Here is a 15320-nt window from a genome sequence, read left to right on the forward strand (position 1 = left end):
TTTTCTCGTTACGCCGTTTAGCAATTGGGTTAATTATTTTTATATTGATAGATCGGGCGATTCTGAACGCGGCGATACCAAATATGTGTATGTTTGAATTTTTTTTTATTTTGAATGGGGGGGGGGGGGTGATTTGAACTTTTATATTTTTTTAATATTTTTAAAAACATTATTTTTTTTACTTTTGGCATGCTTCAATAGTCTCCTTGGAAGACTAGAAGCTGCAGTTGTCCGATTGGCTCTGCTACATACAGGCGATGATGAGATTGCCTGTATGTAGCAGAAATGCTCACTTGCTATGAGCGCCGGCCACCATGAGTGCTCATAGTCCAGCAGTGACAACCATAGATGTCTGCTGGAGACCTCTGGTTGTCATGCCAGCTCATCGGTGACCTGTGATCATGTGACAAGGTCACTGATGGGCGGCATTTCTGGCATGCTTCCCGGAAGCGTGAGTTAAATGCCGCTGTCAGAGATTGACAGCAGCATTTAACGGGTTAACAGCTGCGGCTGATAGAGGCATATGTCAGCTGTTCAAAACAGCTGACATGTGCCACAAAATATGTGGGCTCAGTGCTGGAGCTCACACCAAAGGGAGGAAGTCAGTCCTGTGTGGGCGTACTATTATGTCCAACGTCGGAAAGGGGTTAACTAAGATATGCATAGTTGAGTTTCTTTCCCAAAACCAGCCCCCGCTTTCCATGGTCTGCATCTGGTCCTGCCGCCACCAGTCATGCAAGTAAATGCTCGATCCAGCTCACAGAGAAGAGTAGCATGGTTTTTTGAAAAGGAAGCCATAATTGTGTTCTAGCAATGGAGGTCACAGATATAGTCTGTAATGGGTCCATGCTTCTTCCAGAAAATGATCCCGGTATGTCTGTTCTCTTAAAATAAATGGGGTACACAGCAATACCATACACAATCTGTAGCACGCTTTCTTTTTGAAGACAGCAGTCATGTATTTCTTATCCTTGATAATGTAAATATGGCTGTCACAAGCAAAAAAAAAATGTTTAGAGCTTCAAAAAGTTGAATTGACCCGTTCATGTCTTCATTTTGCATATATTTCCTTGTGTGGCCCGCAGATGCCCTGATGTGTGACTCGTAATAAATGTAGTAAGTCCTGCATGAAGCTCCAGCCTCAAATAGTGTGTTACTCAAACTACAATGCATTGTACTGTATATTGTGTCCTCCCTCAGGGTCACCATCTTGGCATACAGACTATTATATATCATGTGTGACATATTTGTTCATTCAGTAACCAAATGGCTGCACTCAGTCGGCTAAGGCTATGTGCACACGTTGCGGTTTTTACCGCAGAACCGCAGTGATTTTGATGCTGTGGGTCCGCAGCAGTTTCCATTGCATTTACAGTAAACATGTAAACCAATGGGAAACCGCAAACCGCTGTGCACATGCTGCGGGAAAAACCGCGCAGAAACGCAGCGGTTTACAACCCGCAGCATGTCATTTCTTTGTGCAGAATCGCAGCGATTCTGTACACATAGAAATGTATTGATCCGCTTACTTCCCGCATGGGGCTGTGCCCACCATGTGGGAAGTAAGCGGATAATGTGCGGTTGCTACCCGGGGTTGAGGAGACTTCCCTCCAGGCCCTGGGAACCATATTTGTGGTAAAAAAAAAAAAAAGAATTAAAATAAAAAATGATATACTCAACGCTGCACGCGGCCGCCCGGTCTCAGGTTTGCTATGCGAGCAGGACCTGCGATGACGTTGCGGTCACATGACCGTGACGTCACAAAGGTCCTTCTCGCACAGCATCTTTGGAACCGGACCGCCGCCTGCAGCACCGAGGAGATCGGGACGTCAGAGGGTGAGTATAACCATTTTTTATTTTATTTTTAACATTACTATTGATGCTGCATATGCAGCATCAAAAGTAAAACCAGTGCAGGAGTAACCCGCAGCGAAAACCGCAAGACAAAACATGATAAATCTTCAGGGATAACCGCAGCGGACATGTTTTGTCCAGAGTTGTAGGCTGGTAGCCCAAAAGTGGCATGTATGGTAATGTAGGACCCATCAGGAAATCACCTTGCCGTGGTTGATGGGCACACATGAATTGGCCAATTTATGCGCTAAGAATCTTCATTTCATCTATAACTAAGTTTTATTTTTAAAAAAAATTGAAATTTTTTCATGAAAAATATTTTTGAGAACTATAATTCATATTGAATATTTGTCTGTGTTTTTACATGGCCTAGATTCATGTACATGTGCTGCTGTGTTCTTTATCTATATGATGCAGCTTGTACGTGTTCACATTAGGAGTGCTGGTTGTTTTTTTCTCTCTCTCGCTCTATATATACTAGATGGTGGCCCGATTCTACCGTATCGGGTATTCTAGAATATGTAGGTAGTATATAGCACAAGTTACGTACTATATTGCACAGTGATGTAGTATATAACACATAGCTGCGTAGTATACAGTCATGGCCAAAAGTATTGACACCCTTGCAATTCTGTCAGATTGCAATCATTTTCAAGAAGAAAATTAGTATTAACACAAATTATTTGGTATTATCTTCATTTAGTTTGTCCTAAATGAAAAAACACAAAAGAGAATGAAGCAAAAAGCAAAACATTGATCATTTCACACAAAACTCCAAAAATGTGCCAGGCAAAAGTATTGGCACCCTCAGCCTAATACTTGGTTGCACAACCTTTAGCCAAAATAACTGTGACCAACCGCTTCCGGTAACCATCAATGAGTTTCTTACAATGCTCTGCTGGAATTTTAGACCATTCTTCTTTGGCAAACTGCTCCATGTCCCTGATATTTGAAGGGTGCCTTCTCCAAACTGCCATTTTTAGATCTCTCCACAGGTGTTCTATGGGATTCAGGTCTGGACTCATTGCTGGCCACCTTAGAAGTCTCCAGTGCTTTCTCTCAAACCATTTTCTAGTGCTTTTTGAAGTGTGTTTTGGGTCATTGTCCTGCTGGAAGACCCATGACCTCCTGAGGGAGACCCAGCTTTCTCACACTGGGCCCTACATTATGCTGCACAATTTGTTGGTAGTCTTCAGACTTCATAATGCCATGCACACGGTCAAGCAGTCCAGTGCCAGAGGCAGCAAAGCAACCCCAAAACATCAGGGAACCTCCGCCATGTTTGACTATAGGGATAGTGTTCTTTTCTTTGAATGCCTCTTTTTTTCTCCTGTAAACTCTATGTTGATGCCTTTGCCCAAAAAGCTCTACTTTTGTCTCATCTGACCAGAGAACATTCTTCTAAAATGTTTTAGGCTTTTTCAGGTAAGTTTTGGCAAACTCCAGCCTGGCTTTTTTATGTCTTGGGGTAAGAAGTGTGGTCTTCCTGGGTCTCCTACCATACAGTCCCTTTTCATTCAGATGCCGACGGATAGTACGGGTTGACACTGTTGTACCCTCGGACCGCAGGGCAGTTTGAACTTGTTTGGATGTTAGTCGAGGTTCTTTATCCAACATCCGAACAATCTTGCGTTGAAATCTCTTGTCAATTTATATTTTCTGTCCACATCTAGGGAGGTTAGCCACAGTGCCATGGGCTTTAAACTTCTTGATGACACTGCGCACAGTAGATACAGGAACATTCAGGTCTTTGGAGATGGACTTGTAGCCTTGAGATTGCTCATGCTTCCTCACAATTTGGTTTCTCAAGTCCTCAGACAGTTCTTTGGACTTCTTTCTTTTCTCTATGCTCAATGTGGTACACACAAGGACACATGGATTAAAGCTAACTCAACCTCTGTCCTATCAACTGGCTGCAAGTGTGATTTAGTTATTGCCAACACCTGTAAGGCTGGGTTCCCATTGCCTTATGGGACCGCGTTTAACGGACAGCGTTGCACGGCGAAATTAACGCCGTGCAACGCGTCCGTTAACGCGCCCATTGAAGGCAATAGGAACGCGCTTCACTAGCATGTTCGGCACGCGCTAGCGACGTGCCGGTGTTTCCTGGCGCGCCGCGGACGCTGCAAGCAGCGTCCGAGGCGCGCCCGCGGTCCGTTCCCCGCTCTCGCAGATCGGGGATCTGCGAGAGCGGGGACGTTACCGCGACCCCGACCGCAGCCCCATAGAAAACATTGCGTTAGTGCAATCCGTTTAGCGCTAGCGGATTGCGCTAACGCAATGTGACCCTAGCCTTAGGTGCCACAGGTAAGTTACAGGTGCTGTTAATTACACAAATTACAGAAGCATCACATGATTTTTTTGATCAGTGCCAATACTTTTGTCCACCCCCTTTTTTATGTTTGGTGTGGAATTATATCCAATTTGGCTTTAGGACAATTCTTTTTGTGTTTTTTTTTAATTTAAGACAAATTATATGAAGATAATACCAAATAATTTGCGTTTGCAATCATTTTCAGGAAGAAAATGGGTATTATCTGACAGAATTGCAGGGGTGTCAATACTTTTGGCCATGACTGTATAACAGAGCTACGTAGTATGTAACACAGCGTACATAGTATATAACAGCCACGAAGTGTATTGCACAGGAATGTAGTATATTGGTCAGCCACAGAGTATATAGCAGAGCCATGTAGTATATAACATAGCCACGTAGAATATTGCACAGCCACGTAGTATATAACAGTCACGTAGTGTATTGCACAGCTATGTAGTATATTGCATAGCTACGTAGTATATTGCACAGTCGACGTAGTATATAACAGAACAGACACAGCCACATAGTATATTGCACGGCTATGTAGTATATAACACAGCACGTAGTATATTGCACAGCCACGTAGTATATTGGACAGTCACGTTGTATATTGCCCAGCTACATAGTGTATAGCACAGAGATGTAGTATGTAACAGAGCCCACGTAGTATATAGCAATGTGGGCACTATATGCGTGGTTAAAAAAAAGACTTAAAATAAAAAATAAACATATACTCACCTTCAGAAGGGCCGTTGAAGTCCTGGCGCCTGTGTACGGTGCACGCGGCAGCTTCCGGTCCCAGGGTTGGTATGAATGCAGGACCTGTGATGACGTCGCGGTCACATGACCGTGACATCATGGTAGGTCCTTCTTGCATAGCATCCTTGGCACCGGAACCTGCCGCTTGCACTGCCGAGGACAGCAGGCGACGTCGGAGGGTGAGAATAACCTTTTTTTTTTTAATTATTATTTGTAACATTAGATCTTTTTTAATATTGATGCTGCATATGCAGCATCAATAGTAAAAAGTTGGTCACACAGGGTTAATAGCTGCGTTACCGGAGTGCGTTACACCGCGCTCCGGTAACGCTGGCATTAACCCTGTGTGAGGGCTGACTGGAGGGGAGTATGGAGTGGGCACTGACTGTGGGGAGGAAAGAGCGGCCATTTTGCCGCCGGACTGTGCCCGTTGCGGATTGGTCGTGGCAATGGTCGTGGGCGTTTTGCCACGACCAATCAGCGACTTGGATTTCCATGACAGACAGAGGCCGCGACCAATGAATATCCGTGACAGACAGACAGAAAGACAGACGGAAGTGACCCTTAAACAATTATATAGTAGATATATATATATTCAGGTCTAGAGATTGGGCTGGTCATGACAGGGCTTTGATGTGGTGGTCCTTCATCCACACCTTGATTGACCTACAGTAGCTGTGTGGCATGGCGCATTGTCCTGCTGGAAAAACCAGTCCTCAGAGTTGGGGAACATTGCCTGAGCAGAAGGAATCAACTGTTTTCCAGGATAACATTGTATGCGGCTTGATTTATACGTCCTTCGCAAAGATTAACCTGCCCAATTCCAGCCTTGCTGAAGCATCCCCAGATCATCATCGATCCGCCACAAAATTTCACAGTTGGTGCAAGACACTGTGGCTTGTACGCCTCTCCAGGTCTCAGTCTAACCATTAGACGACCAGGTGTTGATCTGGGGATGCTTTCGTTTTCAGAAAATAAATACAAAATTTATTGCTTGGAACTTCGGAGACATGTCAGTAGTTTATAGAATAAAAGAACATTTTACTCAAACATATACCTATAAAGAGAAAATTCAGACAAACTGAACATTTTGTAGTGGTCCCTGTGTATTTGTATATACCAGGCCTCGAGGGCCGCCAACAGTGCAGGTTTTCAGGATTTCTTTAGTATTGCATTGGTGGTAATGTGATCATCTGCACAGGTGATGATTCCAACCCCTGTGCAATACTAAGGAAATCCTGAAAACCTGCACTGTTGGCGGCCCTCGAGGCCTGGAGTTGGGGACCACTGGTATATACCATAACCTTATGGATACTGAAGGGAAACTGTGCAGCATCCACTTCCAATTGCAGTCATCCATATTCACTTGAATATTCTGAAAATGCACCACATTTGTCACAGTGGTGTAATAGTGGTTGATAAATCTGATTTTCTTACTTTTAAACTACTTTTTGAGAAAAAAAAAATGGGAGCACATAGTTATGGATTAGGTGAATTTTACAACCACTCTTAACTACACCTTCTATCTCTAGACGCTTTCTAAAATTGTCTACTAAGGTGCAAAGTATCTGCAAGCCTTAATAGGTGTGAAATTCAGCATATAGTGAAAAATCTTGGCCCATTTTCAGTGTTACATGTCCTCCTCCATTTTTAATTGGAACTGCCTCATTGTGCTAGTCCTACGTGCCGCATCATGCAGACAAAAAAAATCTGTAAATTGTACATTTTTAATTTTATTCAACAAAAAATACTACATTTTTACAATTTAAAAAAAATCCCAGTCTATTTTACATATAATATATATAAAAAAACAAAAACCAGTGCGCTTTTTTGACCAGTCCGAAGCAAGATCATCATTTGTCCAGTAATTTCCACCAAAACGTCAGTAAGAATCCAGATAAAGCTGCTTCTTTAAATGATCCATGTATGACAGAGTTGGGACACGATTTTTAGGTCAAACTTGCTGTGCTTCAAACACAGATGTCAGGCAACAATTCTCAAAATCCTAGAAAAGAGGAGGAAAATAGCATTCTACCATTATTCCACATCTATATCACTTTCAGCTACAAATGGCTCTGACAGCGGAGATTACTTTGTGTTGTGTACCTTTCTCAGAGGATGCAGTGTATGAAAGCACCATTCCAGTGAGCTGGTTTTTTTTTTATTTCTCCTCCGGAGCTGTATCCCTAATGCAGTTTCCTTACCCCTAGTATTATACTTACCAGCTGCCATCTTCTTCTGTTCTACAGGTTGTAACCTGCTGTTTGCTGGGCAATACGGAAGCGACAACTCATGTATGTCTATGGCAGCCAGAACGAGGGTTTATTGAGATCTTGTGACTGCTTCCTCTGATTCCTGGTCTGTCAGGGAATACAGTCACAAGATGGCTGAAAGGGACAGGAACGGAGCCAGGAAGAGCACAAAATGGTGGCGGATAAGTATTTTTACTATGGGAAGGGAAGACACACCATTGACATAGCTCTGGGGGGAATCAAATAAAAAACACAAGTGCAGAGTGGTGCTTTCAATGGTTATTCTCATCTTCTACCTTCAGAAGCTCAGCACTCCCCCTCAGGCTCCTGCTTCTTGTCAGGGGAAAAGTGCACTCTTGATGATTCCCACTTTGGACTACTGGCATGGCTGCGCTCCTGATGGATACTGTGGACTACTGGCAGGGCTGTACTGCTGGCCCAAACAGTGCGCTCCTGATGGACACTGTAGACTACTGGCATGGTTGCGCTGCTGGCCCGAACAGTGCTCTACTGATGGATACTGTGGACTACTGGCATGGCTGCCCTGCTGGCTTAAACAGTGCGCTCCTGATGGACACTGTGGACTACTGGCATGGCTGCACTGCTGGCCCGAACATGGCGCTCCTGATGGACACTGGACTACTGGCATGGCTGCCCTGCTGGCCCGAACAGTGCTCTACTGATGGATACTGTGGACTACTGGCATGGCTGCCCTGCTGGCTTAAACAGTGCGCTCCAGATGGACACTGTGGACTACTGGCATGGCTGCACTGCTGGCCCGAACATGGCGCTCCTGATGGACACTGGACTACTGGCATGGCTGCCCTGCTGGCCCGAACAGTGCGCTCCTGATGGTCACTGTGGACTACTGGCATGGCTGCGTTGCTGGCCCGAACAGTGCGCTCCTGATGGGCACTGTGGACTACTGGCATGGTTGCCCTACTGGATCGAACAGTGCGCTCCTGATGGACAATGTGGACTACTGGCATGGCTGCGCTGCTGGCCCAAACAGTGCGCTCTCCAAGGCTGTAAGCATAGGCAGTGTTACCTCTACAGTATCAGAGGAGCACAGGGCACTGAAGCTGGTGGGATCCGGTGATCAGCACAGCGCCTGAATAGCATTGCAAACTTTATAGCAAAAAGCTTGCCAGCGCTGCACTACTTACTTAGGAAACCAGCGACCACTAATAGATTATAGTGGTGGCCGGTAACCAAGGCAATGGGCAATAAAATATAGCATTAAAGATCTCTCCGTTTTAAAGCGGTTCTCTAAGAAATTGAATAAAATAAATTACATTTAAATATTAACATTTTACTGAATACCTTTTATTTAGCAAAAAGGTTATCTTTATTTAGTAAACTGTCAGGATTTTTAAATATGTCAGCTGCCATAGCATCGTCGTATGAGGGTCGTGTCTGATCAAGTATCCTGTTCACTGAACCTGACAGGACGAGTTGAGCGGAGCGACTAAAGCTATGTGCACACGTTGCGGATTTACTGCGGATCCGCAGCATTTTTTTCCGTGCAGAAACGCTGCAGATCCACAATGATTTACAGTACAATGTAAATCAATGGAAAAAAAAATTGGTGTGCTAATGGTGCGGAAAATTCTGCACGGAAAATGCTGCAGATCCATTCATCCATGTCATTTATTTGTGCAGATCTGCAGAGTTTTTGTACCCATTCCATTATAGAAATCCGCAGTAAATCCGCACAAAATCCACATAAAAAACGCATCAAATCCGCACCTGCATTTTCTGCCAAGAGAGGCAGAATCCGCACAAAAAATTCCAGAGGCTAATCCGCAACATGTGCACATAGCCAAAAGGAGAAGATGATAAATGTTCTTAGTCAGTTAAAGAAAAGTTCTGTCATCCTCACAGGTTTATTGGAGGACGGAGCTGCTGGATGAAAAGTACAGTCTTCAGCCATTTCTATTCAGTAAGTGACAGAATCCTCTCACTATTGTAAGTATCCAAAGTGTATGTTACACTGTATATGTTGGTACCCGCATGCTACTCTGTACATAATATATATACGTTATATATGCTAGATGACTATAAACTGTATACAGATATAGTGTGTGTATCTCACAGGTGGGATCAATCTCACCGCCGATCAGAGCCGCCGGTGTTTCATGCGCTGTCACGCAGATGACAGAGGGAGAAACACTCGGTGTCAGGGTGCCGAACCCGCACAGTAACACAACATCCTGGTGAAGTCTATGCCCGAATAGTGGGTGTTCAGAAAGGATCCCAGACTTCCCTTTTCGGGTTAGCCCATCCTGTCCTACTATGTCACAGCTTGGATGGCTGGGAAACTGCTATGGCAACTGGCATATTTAAAATGTTGACAGTGCACTAAATAAAGATTACTTTTTAGATAAAGGTAGTCAGTAATATTTGTAATATTTAAAAGTATTGATTTTATTCAATTTCTGTCAGAACCCCTTTAATAAGAGGTAAATTGCAATGGTCCCTGTTTTTATATGCACTTTGCAAATTTATCCATTTAAGAAATTGAGACAACCCCTGCAAGCGACAGGCAGGAATGGATTCGATAGTAGGAATTCAGGCTGCAGTTTGTTATTAAATAAGAATCTGTGCTTTACTCACTGTCCATTGCTGAGTCTCTGACGCTGCTCCCATTGTTCTTTACTGGCGGTGGCACAGACGTCACATCAACAACATGGCAGGCAATCAGTTAGCACCGTGGCTCTGAGGGAGGGCGTTCTGTCTACACAGGCAGATACACTGAGCTCACCGATTGGCTCCCGCACTGACGACGTAACAATAGTGATAAAGCCAATACCAGACATATGGAGCATCACCAGAGACTCAGCACTGGACCCGGAAATTGGGTAAAAGGTGGCTTGTCTTTTTTAGAACAAACTGCAGAAGATTTTCTGAAAGATGACAACCCCTTTACCCCCAAGGGTGGTTTACATGTTAATGACTGGGCCAATTTTTACAATTCTGACCACTGTCCCTTTATGAGGTTATAACTCTGGAATGCTTCCATGGATCCCAGTGATTCTGACATTGTTTTCTCGTGACATATTGTACTTCATGATAGTGGTAAAATTTCTTTGGTATGACTTGCCTTTGTGAAAAAAACTGAAATTTGGCAAAAATGTGCCTATAGGATTCTGACAGCTCTGGGTCCATACCCTCCTTCGGAATAACCACCACTACCGCCTCTCTCATGGACACCAGTAACTCACCTTTAGTGATGAGCGAATATACTCGTTACTTGAGATTTCCCAAGCACGCCGAATATTTGTAAGTGCTTAAAGAGATTTAGTTTTCCTCACCTCAGCTGAATGATTTACATCTGTTAGCCAGCATAAGTACATGTGGGGGTTGCCTGGTTGCTAGGGAATCCCCACATGTAATCAAGCTGGCTAACAGATGTTAATCATTCAGCTGCTGCAAGGAAAACTAAATCTCCGAGCACTTACAAATACTTGGAGGACACCCAAGCGTGCTCGGCAAATCTCGAGTAACGAGTATATTCGCTCATCACTACTCATCTTCTTTCAACTTGGTCACCGATACCTCCATTAATTGCTTGTAGATCTCACCCAGGATTCCATCAGCCCCACGGGCCCTATTATTCATCATTGACATGATAGCTATTTAAATCTCTTCCTCCGTTATGGTCTCTTCCAACCTCTTCCCATCACTATCCTTAATAATGGGAAGTCCTGCCGCCCCAAGAAATCCTTATATATCCACTGATGAGGCCCAAAATATTGCATTTTCATAAGGGTAACAGGAGAAGTTGCACCACACAATTTGTTGTGCAATTTCTCCTGAGTATGCCGATACCCCATATTAGGGAGAAAACTACTATTTGGGTGCACGGCAGCACTCGGAAGGGAAGGCGCATCATTTGACTTTTTGAATGTAAAATTTCCTGGATCATTAATGGACATCATATCCCATTTGGAGCGCCCCTCATGTGCTTAAAACAGTGGAAACCCCCACAATTGACCCCATTTTGGAAACTAGACCCCTCAAGGAATGCATTTTGATGCGTGGTGACCACCTTGAACCCTTACGTGCTTCAGAGTAGTTTATAAAGTGGCACTTTTTATGCACCTTTATGCAATCCTAAAAAGACAGGCACTGCCGGAACACAGGTCAGACGGTGTATACAGTGCCTCCATCTGCCTCATTATAGGGAATCTTCCGCCAGAGGTTGCATCTGAATCAGGTATTTCAGAGATTTACATTGATGCCCCGATGTAAGTGCTAAACGCAGAGCGCAGGATAAATATGCGCTGAGCCTTACTGCGATCTTTGGGAGGCAGAATGAAAAATCAATATCAATTTATAATCGCGTTTTATTACACTTTTTGTTGTTGTGACATATCTGCACTGGCAAAGAAACTTACTGATCATGCACTGTGCATGATCAGCAAGTTTCCTAGCTCTGGTGACGAGGATGTCGTCATGACAACATCGGCTCACCATGGCAATGACCGGGACCCTGCGTCACGCTGCAGGGTCTCCGATCCAAAGGCAGGAAGGACTGTCATCCCTGTGTCGACTCCCGAAATTCTATCTCATTCAACTGCAGCAGTTTGGGGGTTAAAGTGCCGGGAGCGGTGCATGACCACTCCTGGCACTTAGTGCCAGGTGTCAGCTGACAGATTAATATCAGACATAATAATCCGTCCCTGGTCAGATAGACCCAGGTCAAATGGACAGATTATTACGTCTGATGTCAGAAAGGGGTACTACCACATTCTCCACTAAGCGGTTCAACTTACCATTAGGTAACCACTTAGTAAAGGATGCCACAGCGCTGAGGTAGCCTCTTGCTCTTTGAAATTTCATAGCAAGGAAGCCTACGTAGGATTGCGGGATATCGCTCTGCATGCCAGGATCCCACAACTGGGAAATTAGGATATGACTTTTGCTAGAAAGTTGGATTGGGGAGCCATTAGGGACACTTCTGGTCACTTTTGTTATATTCAGTAAGATCATCAGTCTGTGGCTGCCCAGTGATTTCAATAAAAAAGGGCACTCTTAAGGATATATTCACACATCGCGTACTCATTCCAGGATCTTCACTGAATCAAAGTATCCATTTACAGCACACAGGTCACTTATTGCAAGACATGCAGACTTAAGATCAGTGTCACTGCATAATATTTACAGGATATGAGCATGTATATAATGTCACAAAAATGAGTACACCTCATATTTTTTTAAATATTTTATATATTTTCATGGGACAACACTGAAGATATTGTTAAAATGTATAGTAGTAGTGTGATAGAAATATTTCTATCACGTAGATCTCACTTGCATGTATACTCCTCTATAATCATATATACTCATATAAACGCAAATATATCTATATACACTATAATCAATTGCTTAAAATGGCTGACATAAACTGATATAAGCCAGACAGACAGTTCGGTGTTTTCCACCCAAAAAGCAGAAGAACTCCAGATGTATTAAGTGCTGATGAGTTGTCTCAACTTTGTCCCAGATGCAGAGAACTTCATTTTAGTTGCTTAATCAGCAGTCATATGTGCATTAATCACAATATTCCATATATATTCAGATAACCAATAACAGAGGAGCTAGACAATATGTTAATTAACTAACTAACCACCCCTAACCACTCCTTTCTATATGCAATTATAAAACTATGTATCAGGAAATAAAGGATCAGTATTGATGGAATGCTTTCCTGTCACAATCGTGTACAGACTCATTCTTGATGAGCGCTCAAAATACTCAGTCTTATTGGGAACGGCCGCAGCACACACGGGATAGATTTATCCAACCCAAATTTCCATATCAGTAGTAGTCAGTGTACAGCTAGTATAACAGTGTAAATTTGGTGTGACCTCTAAATAACACACAGCCATTGATGTCTAAACCTCCGGCAACAGTGAGTACACCCTTTAAGTGAACATGTCCAAATTGCGCCCAATCAGCTATTTTCCCTCCCAGGTGTGATATGTGTAAAATTTGGCGTCGTCACTCTCAAACTCGCACATGTTGGTCCTTGAAAGTTCAACATGGCATCTCGCGGCAAAGAACTCTGAGGATGATAAAAAAAATGTTGCTCTAAAGATGGCCTAGGCTATAAGACTACCAAACCAAGACACTGAGCTGCAGTACCGTGGCCAAGACCATACAGTGGTTTAACAAGACAGGTTACACTCACAACTAGCCTCGCCATGATCATCCAAAGAAGTTGGGTGCACATGCTCAGCGTCATATCCAGAGGCTGTCTCTTCAAAATAGACGTATGAGTGCTGCCAATGTTTCTTCAGAGGTTAAAAGGGGTGGGGTGTGGGGATCTGCCCGTCAGTGCTCAGACCATAAACTGCACATTGCATCAAATTGGTCTACATGGCTGTGGTCCTTGAAGAAGCTTCTTCTAAAGATGATGCACAAGAAGGCCCACAAACAGTTTGCTGAAGACAAGCTGACTAAGGACATGGATTACTGGAACCATGCTCTGTGGTCTGATGAGACCAAGATAAATTTATTTGGTTCAGATGGTATCAAAGGTGTGGCAGCAACCAGGTGAGGAGTACAAACACAATTGTGTCTTGCCTACAGTCAAGCATGGTGATGCGAGTGTCATGGTTTGGGGCTACATCAGTGCTGCCGGCTGTGGGGAGCTTCAGTTCATTGAGGGAACCATGAATTCCAACATGTACTGTGACATACTGAAGCAGAGCGTGATCCCCTGTCTTCAGAAACTGGGCTGCAGGGCAGTATCCTAACATGGTATGACCCCAAACTTGCCTCCAATACGACCACTGCCTTTTTAAAGAAACTGAGGGTAAAGATGCTGTACTGGCCAAGCATGTCTCCAGACCTAAACCTTATAGTGCATCTGTAGGGCATCCTCAAAATGGAAGATGGAGAAGCACAAAGTCTCCATCATCCACCAGCTCCGTTATGTCATCATGGAGTGGAAGAGGATTCCAGTGGCAATCTGTTAACCGCTAGTGAAGTCCATGGCCATGAGAGTTAAGGCAGAGCTTAAAAAAAAATGGTGGTCACACAAAATATTGACACTTTGGGGTGTACTCACTTTTTGCTGCCGGAGGTTTAGACATTAATGGCAGTGTGTTGAGTTATTTAGAGGGCACACCACATTTACACTGTTATACAAGCTGCGCACTGACTGCTGGATATTGTGTCAACGCGTCAGATCTTCAGTGTTGTCCCATGAAAAGATATTATATTTACAAAAAGGTGAAGGGTGTACGCACTTTTGTGAGACATCACGGTCTGTACTCTGACTGTGATACATGGCTGTCCGATTTTGTCATTAGTGTGAGAGCACTCAATATGGGTTATTGTGCTGCGGGACTAACAACAGCAGACAAAATTGCACACAATTTTGGAAATAGCTGGGATTTTGAAATGTGTTTGTACAAAGCTTGTACAGGTGAAGGGCTGCATGCCCGAAAACTGCATTCCCAAACAGCGGAAACTGGCAATAAATCACATGCAGCTTTGCCATCTGATTCTTAGCCACGCAGCACATTACCACCCAGAGTTGCACGGAGTATGGAGATCATTATTTCAGTGATTGTAATGTGACTAATTGTATATTTTGCACGTCTCCACCACTGCATACGGTGCTTCTGCCGAGCTGATCTCACCTGGTCCCCACTCTGGGTCGTTTTGGAAGCACTGTGGGTTGTAATCTTCAGACTCCTTTACCATTTTCCGTAACCTATTCAAAAGAACTTGCAGGTCCTAAACGAATAAAAGATAGTTTATTATTTCCCACAGAGTAAGAGTATGACAATAAAAGACTGAATGATGGGCAAGAACAATGGGACTTAACCTTAATGCCATTTTTTCATTGCTCCTTTACATGTTCTTAGTTATATACAGTAGTTTGCGCTACGTTATATTACCGGATCATTTATTTTTGACAAGGGAACTTCATCTTCTGATTCAGTTTCTGACTGGCTTTCATCATCTTCATAGTCTTCACTGTCAGACACCGTCTGATCAACAAAACAAGGGAAAAAATGCTTATGTACTGCAGAACATGTGGGTAAAATTTAATAAAACTAAGAAAAATCATCCTCTTCCCTCCCATAAAAATATACCTAAATAAAAGCAATGATTTTGTA

At 43.6% G+C, this 15320-nt stretch overlaps 1 protein-coding gene across 2 annotated transcripts in view; it reads right to left on the minus strand.

Moving 5' to 3' along the window:
- Window positions 1-6643: 6643 nt before the first annotated feature.
- The window catches only part of LOC138667092 (uncharacterized), a 58688-nt gene continuing 50011 nt past the window's right edge, over window positions 6644-15320 (minus strand). For both annotated transcript variants that reach the window (XM_069755393.1, XM_069755394.1), the window contains exons 13-15: window positions 15099-15191; window positions 14838-14934; window positions 6644-6935 (exon numbers count right to left, since the gene is read on the minus strand). In XM_069755393.1, coding sequence (XP_069611494.1) covers window positions 6928-6935; window positions 14838-14934; window positions 15099-15191 — 198 coding nt within the window. In that variant the 3' untranslated portion in view covers window positions 6644-6927. The remainder of the gene's footprint in view (window positions 6936-14837; window positions 14935-15098; window positions 15192-15320) is intronic.

This window comes from Ranitomeya imitator, chromosome 2 (genome assembly GCF_032444005.1).
Source record: "Ranitomeya imitator isolate aRanImi1 chromosome 2, aRanImi1.pri, whole genome shotgun sequence".
Classification (NCBI taxonomy): domain Eukaryota; kingdom Metazoa; phylum Chordata; class Amphibia; order Anura; family Dendrobatidae; genus Ranitomeya; species Ranitomeya imitator.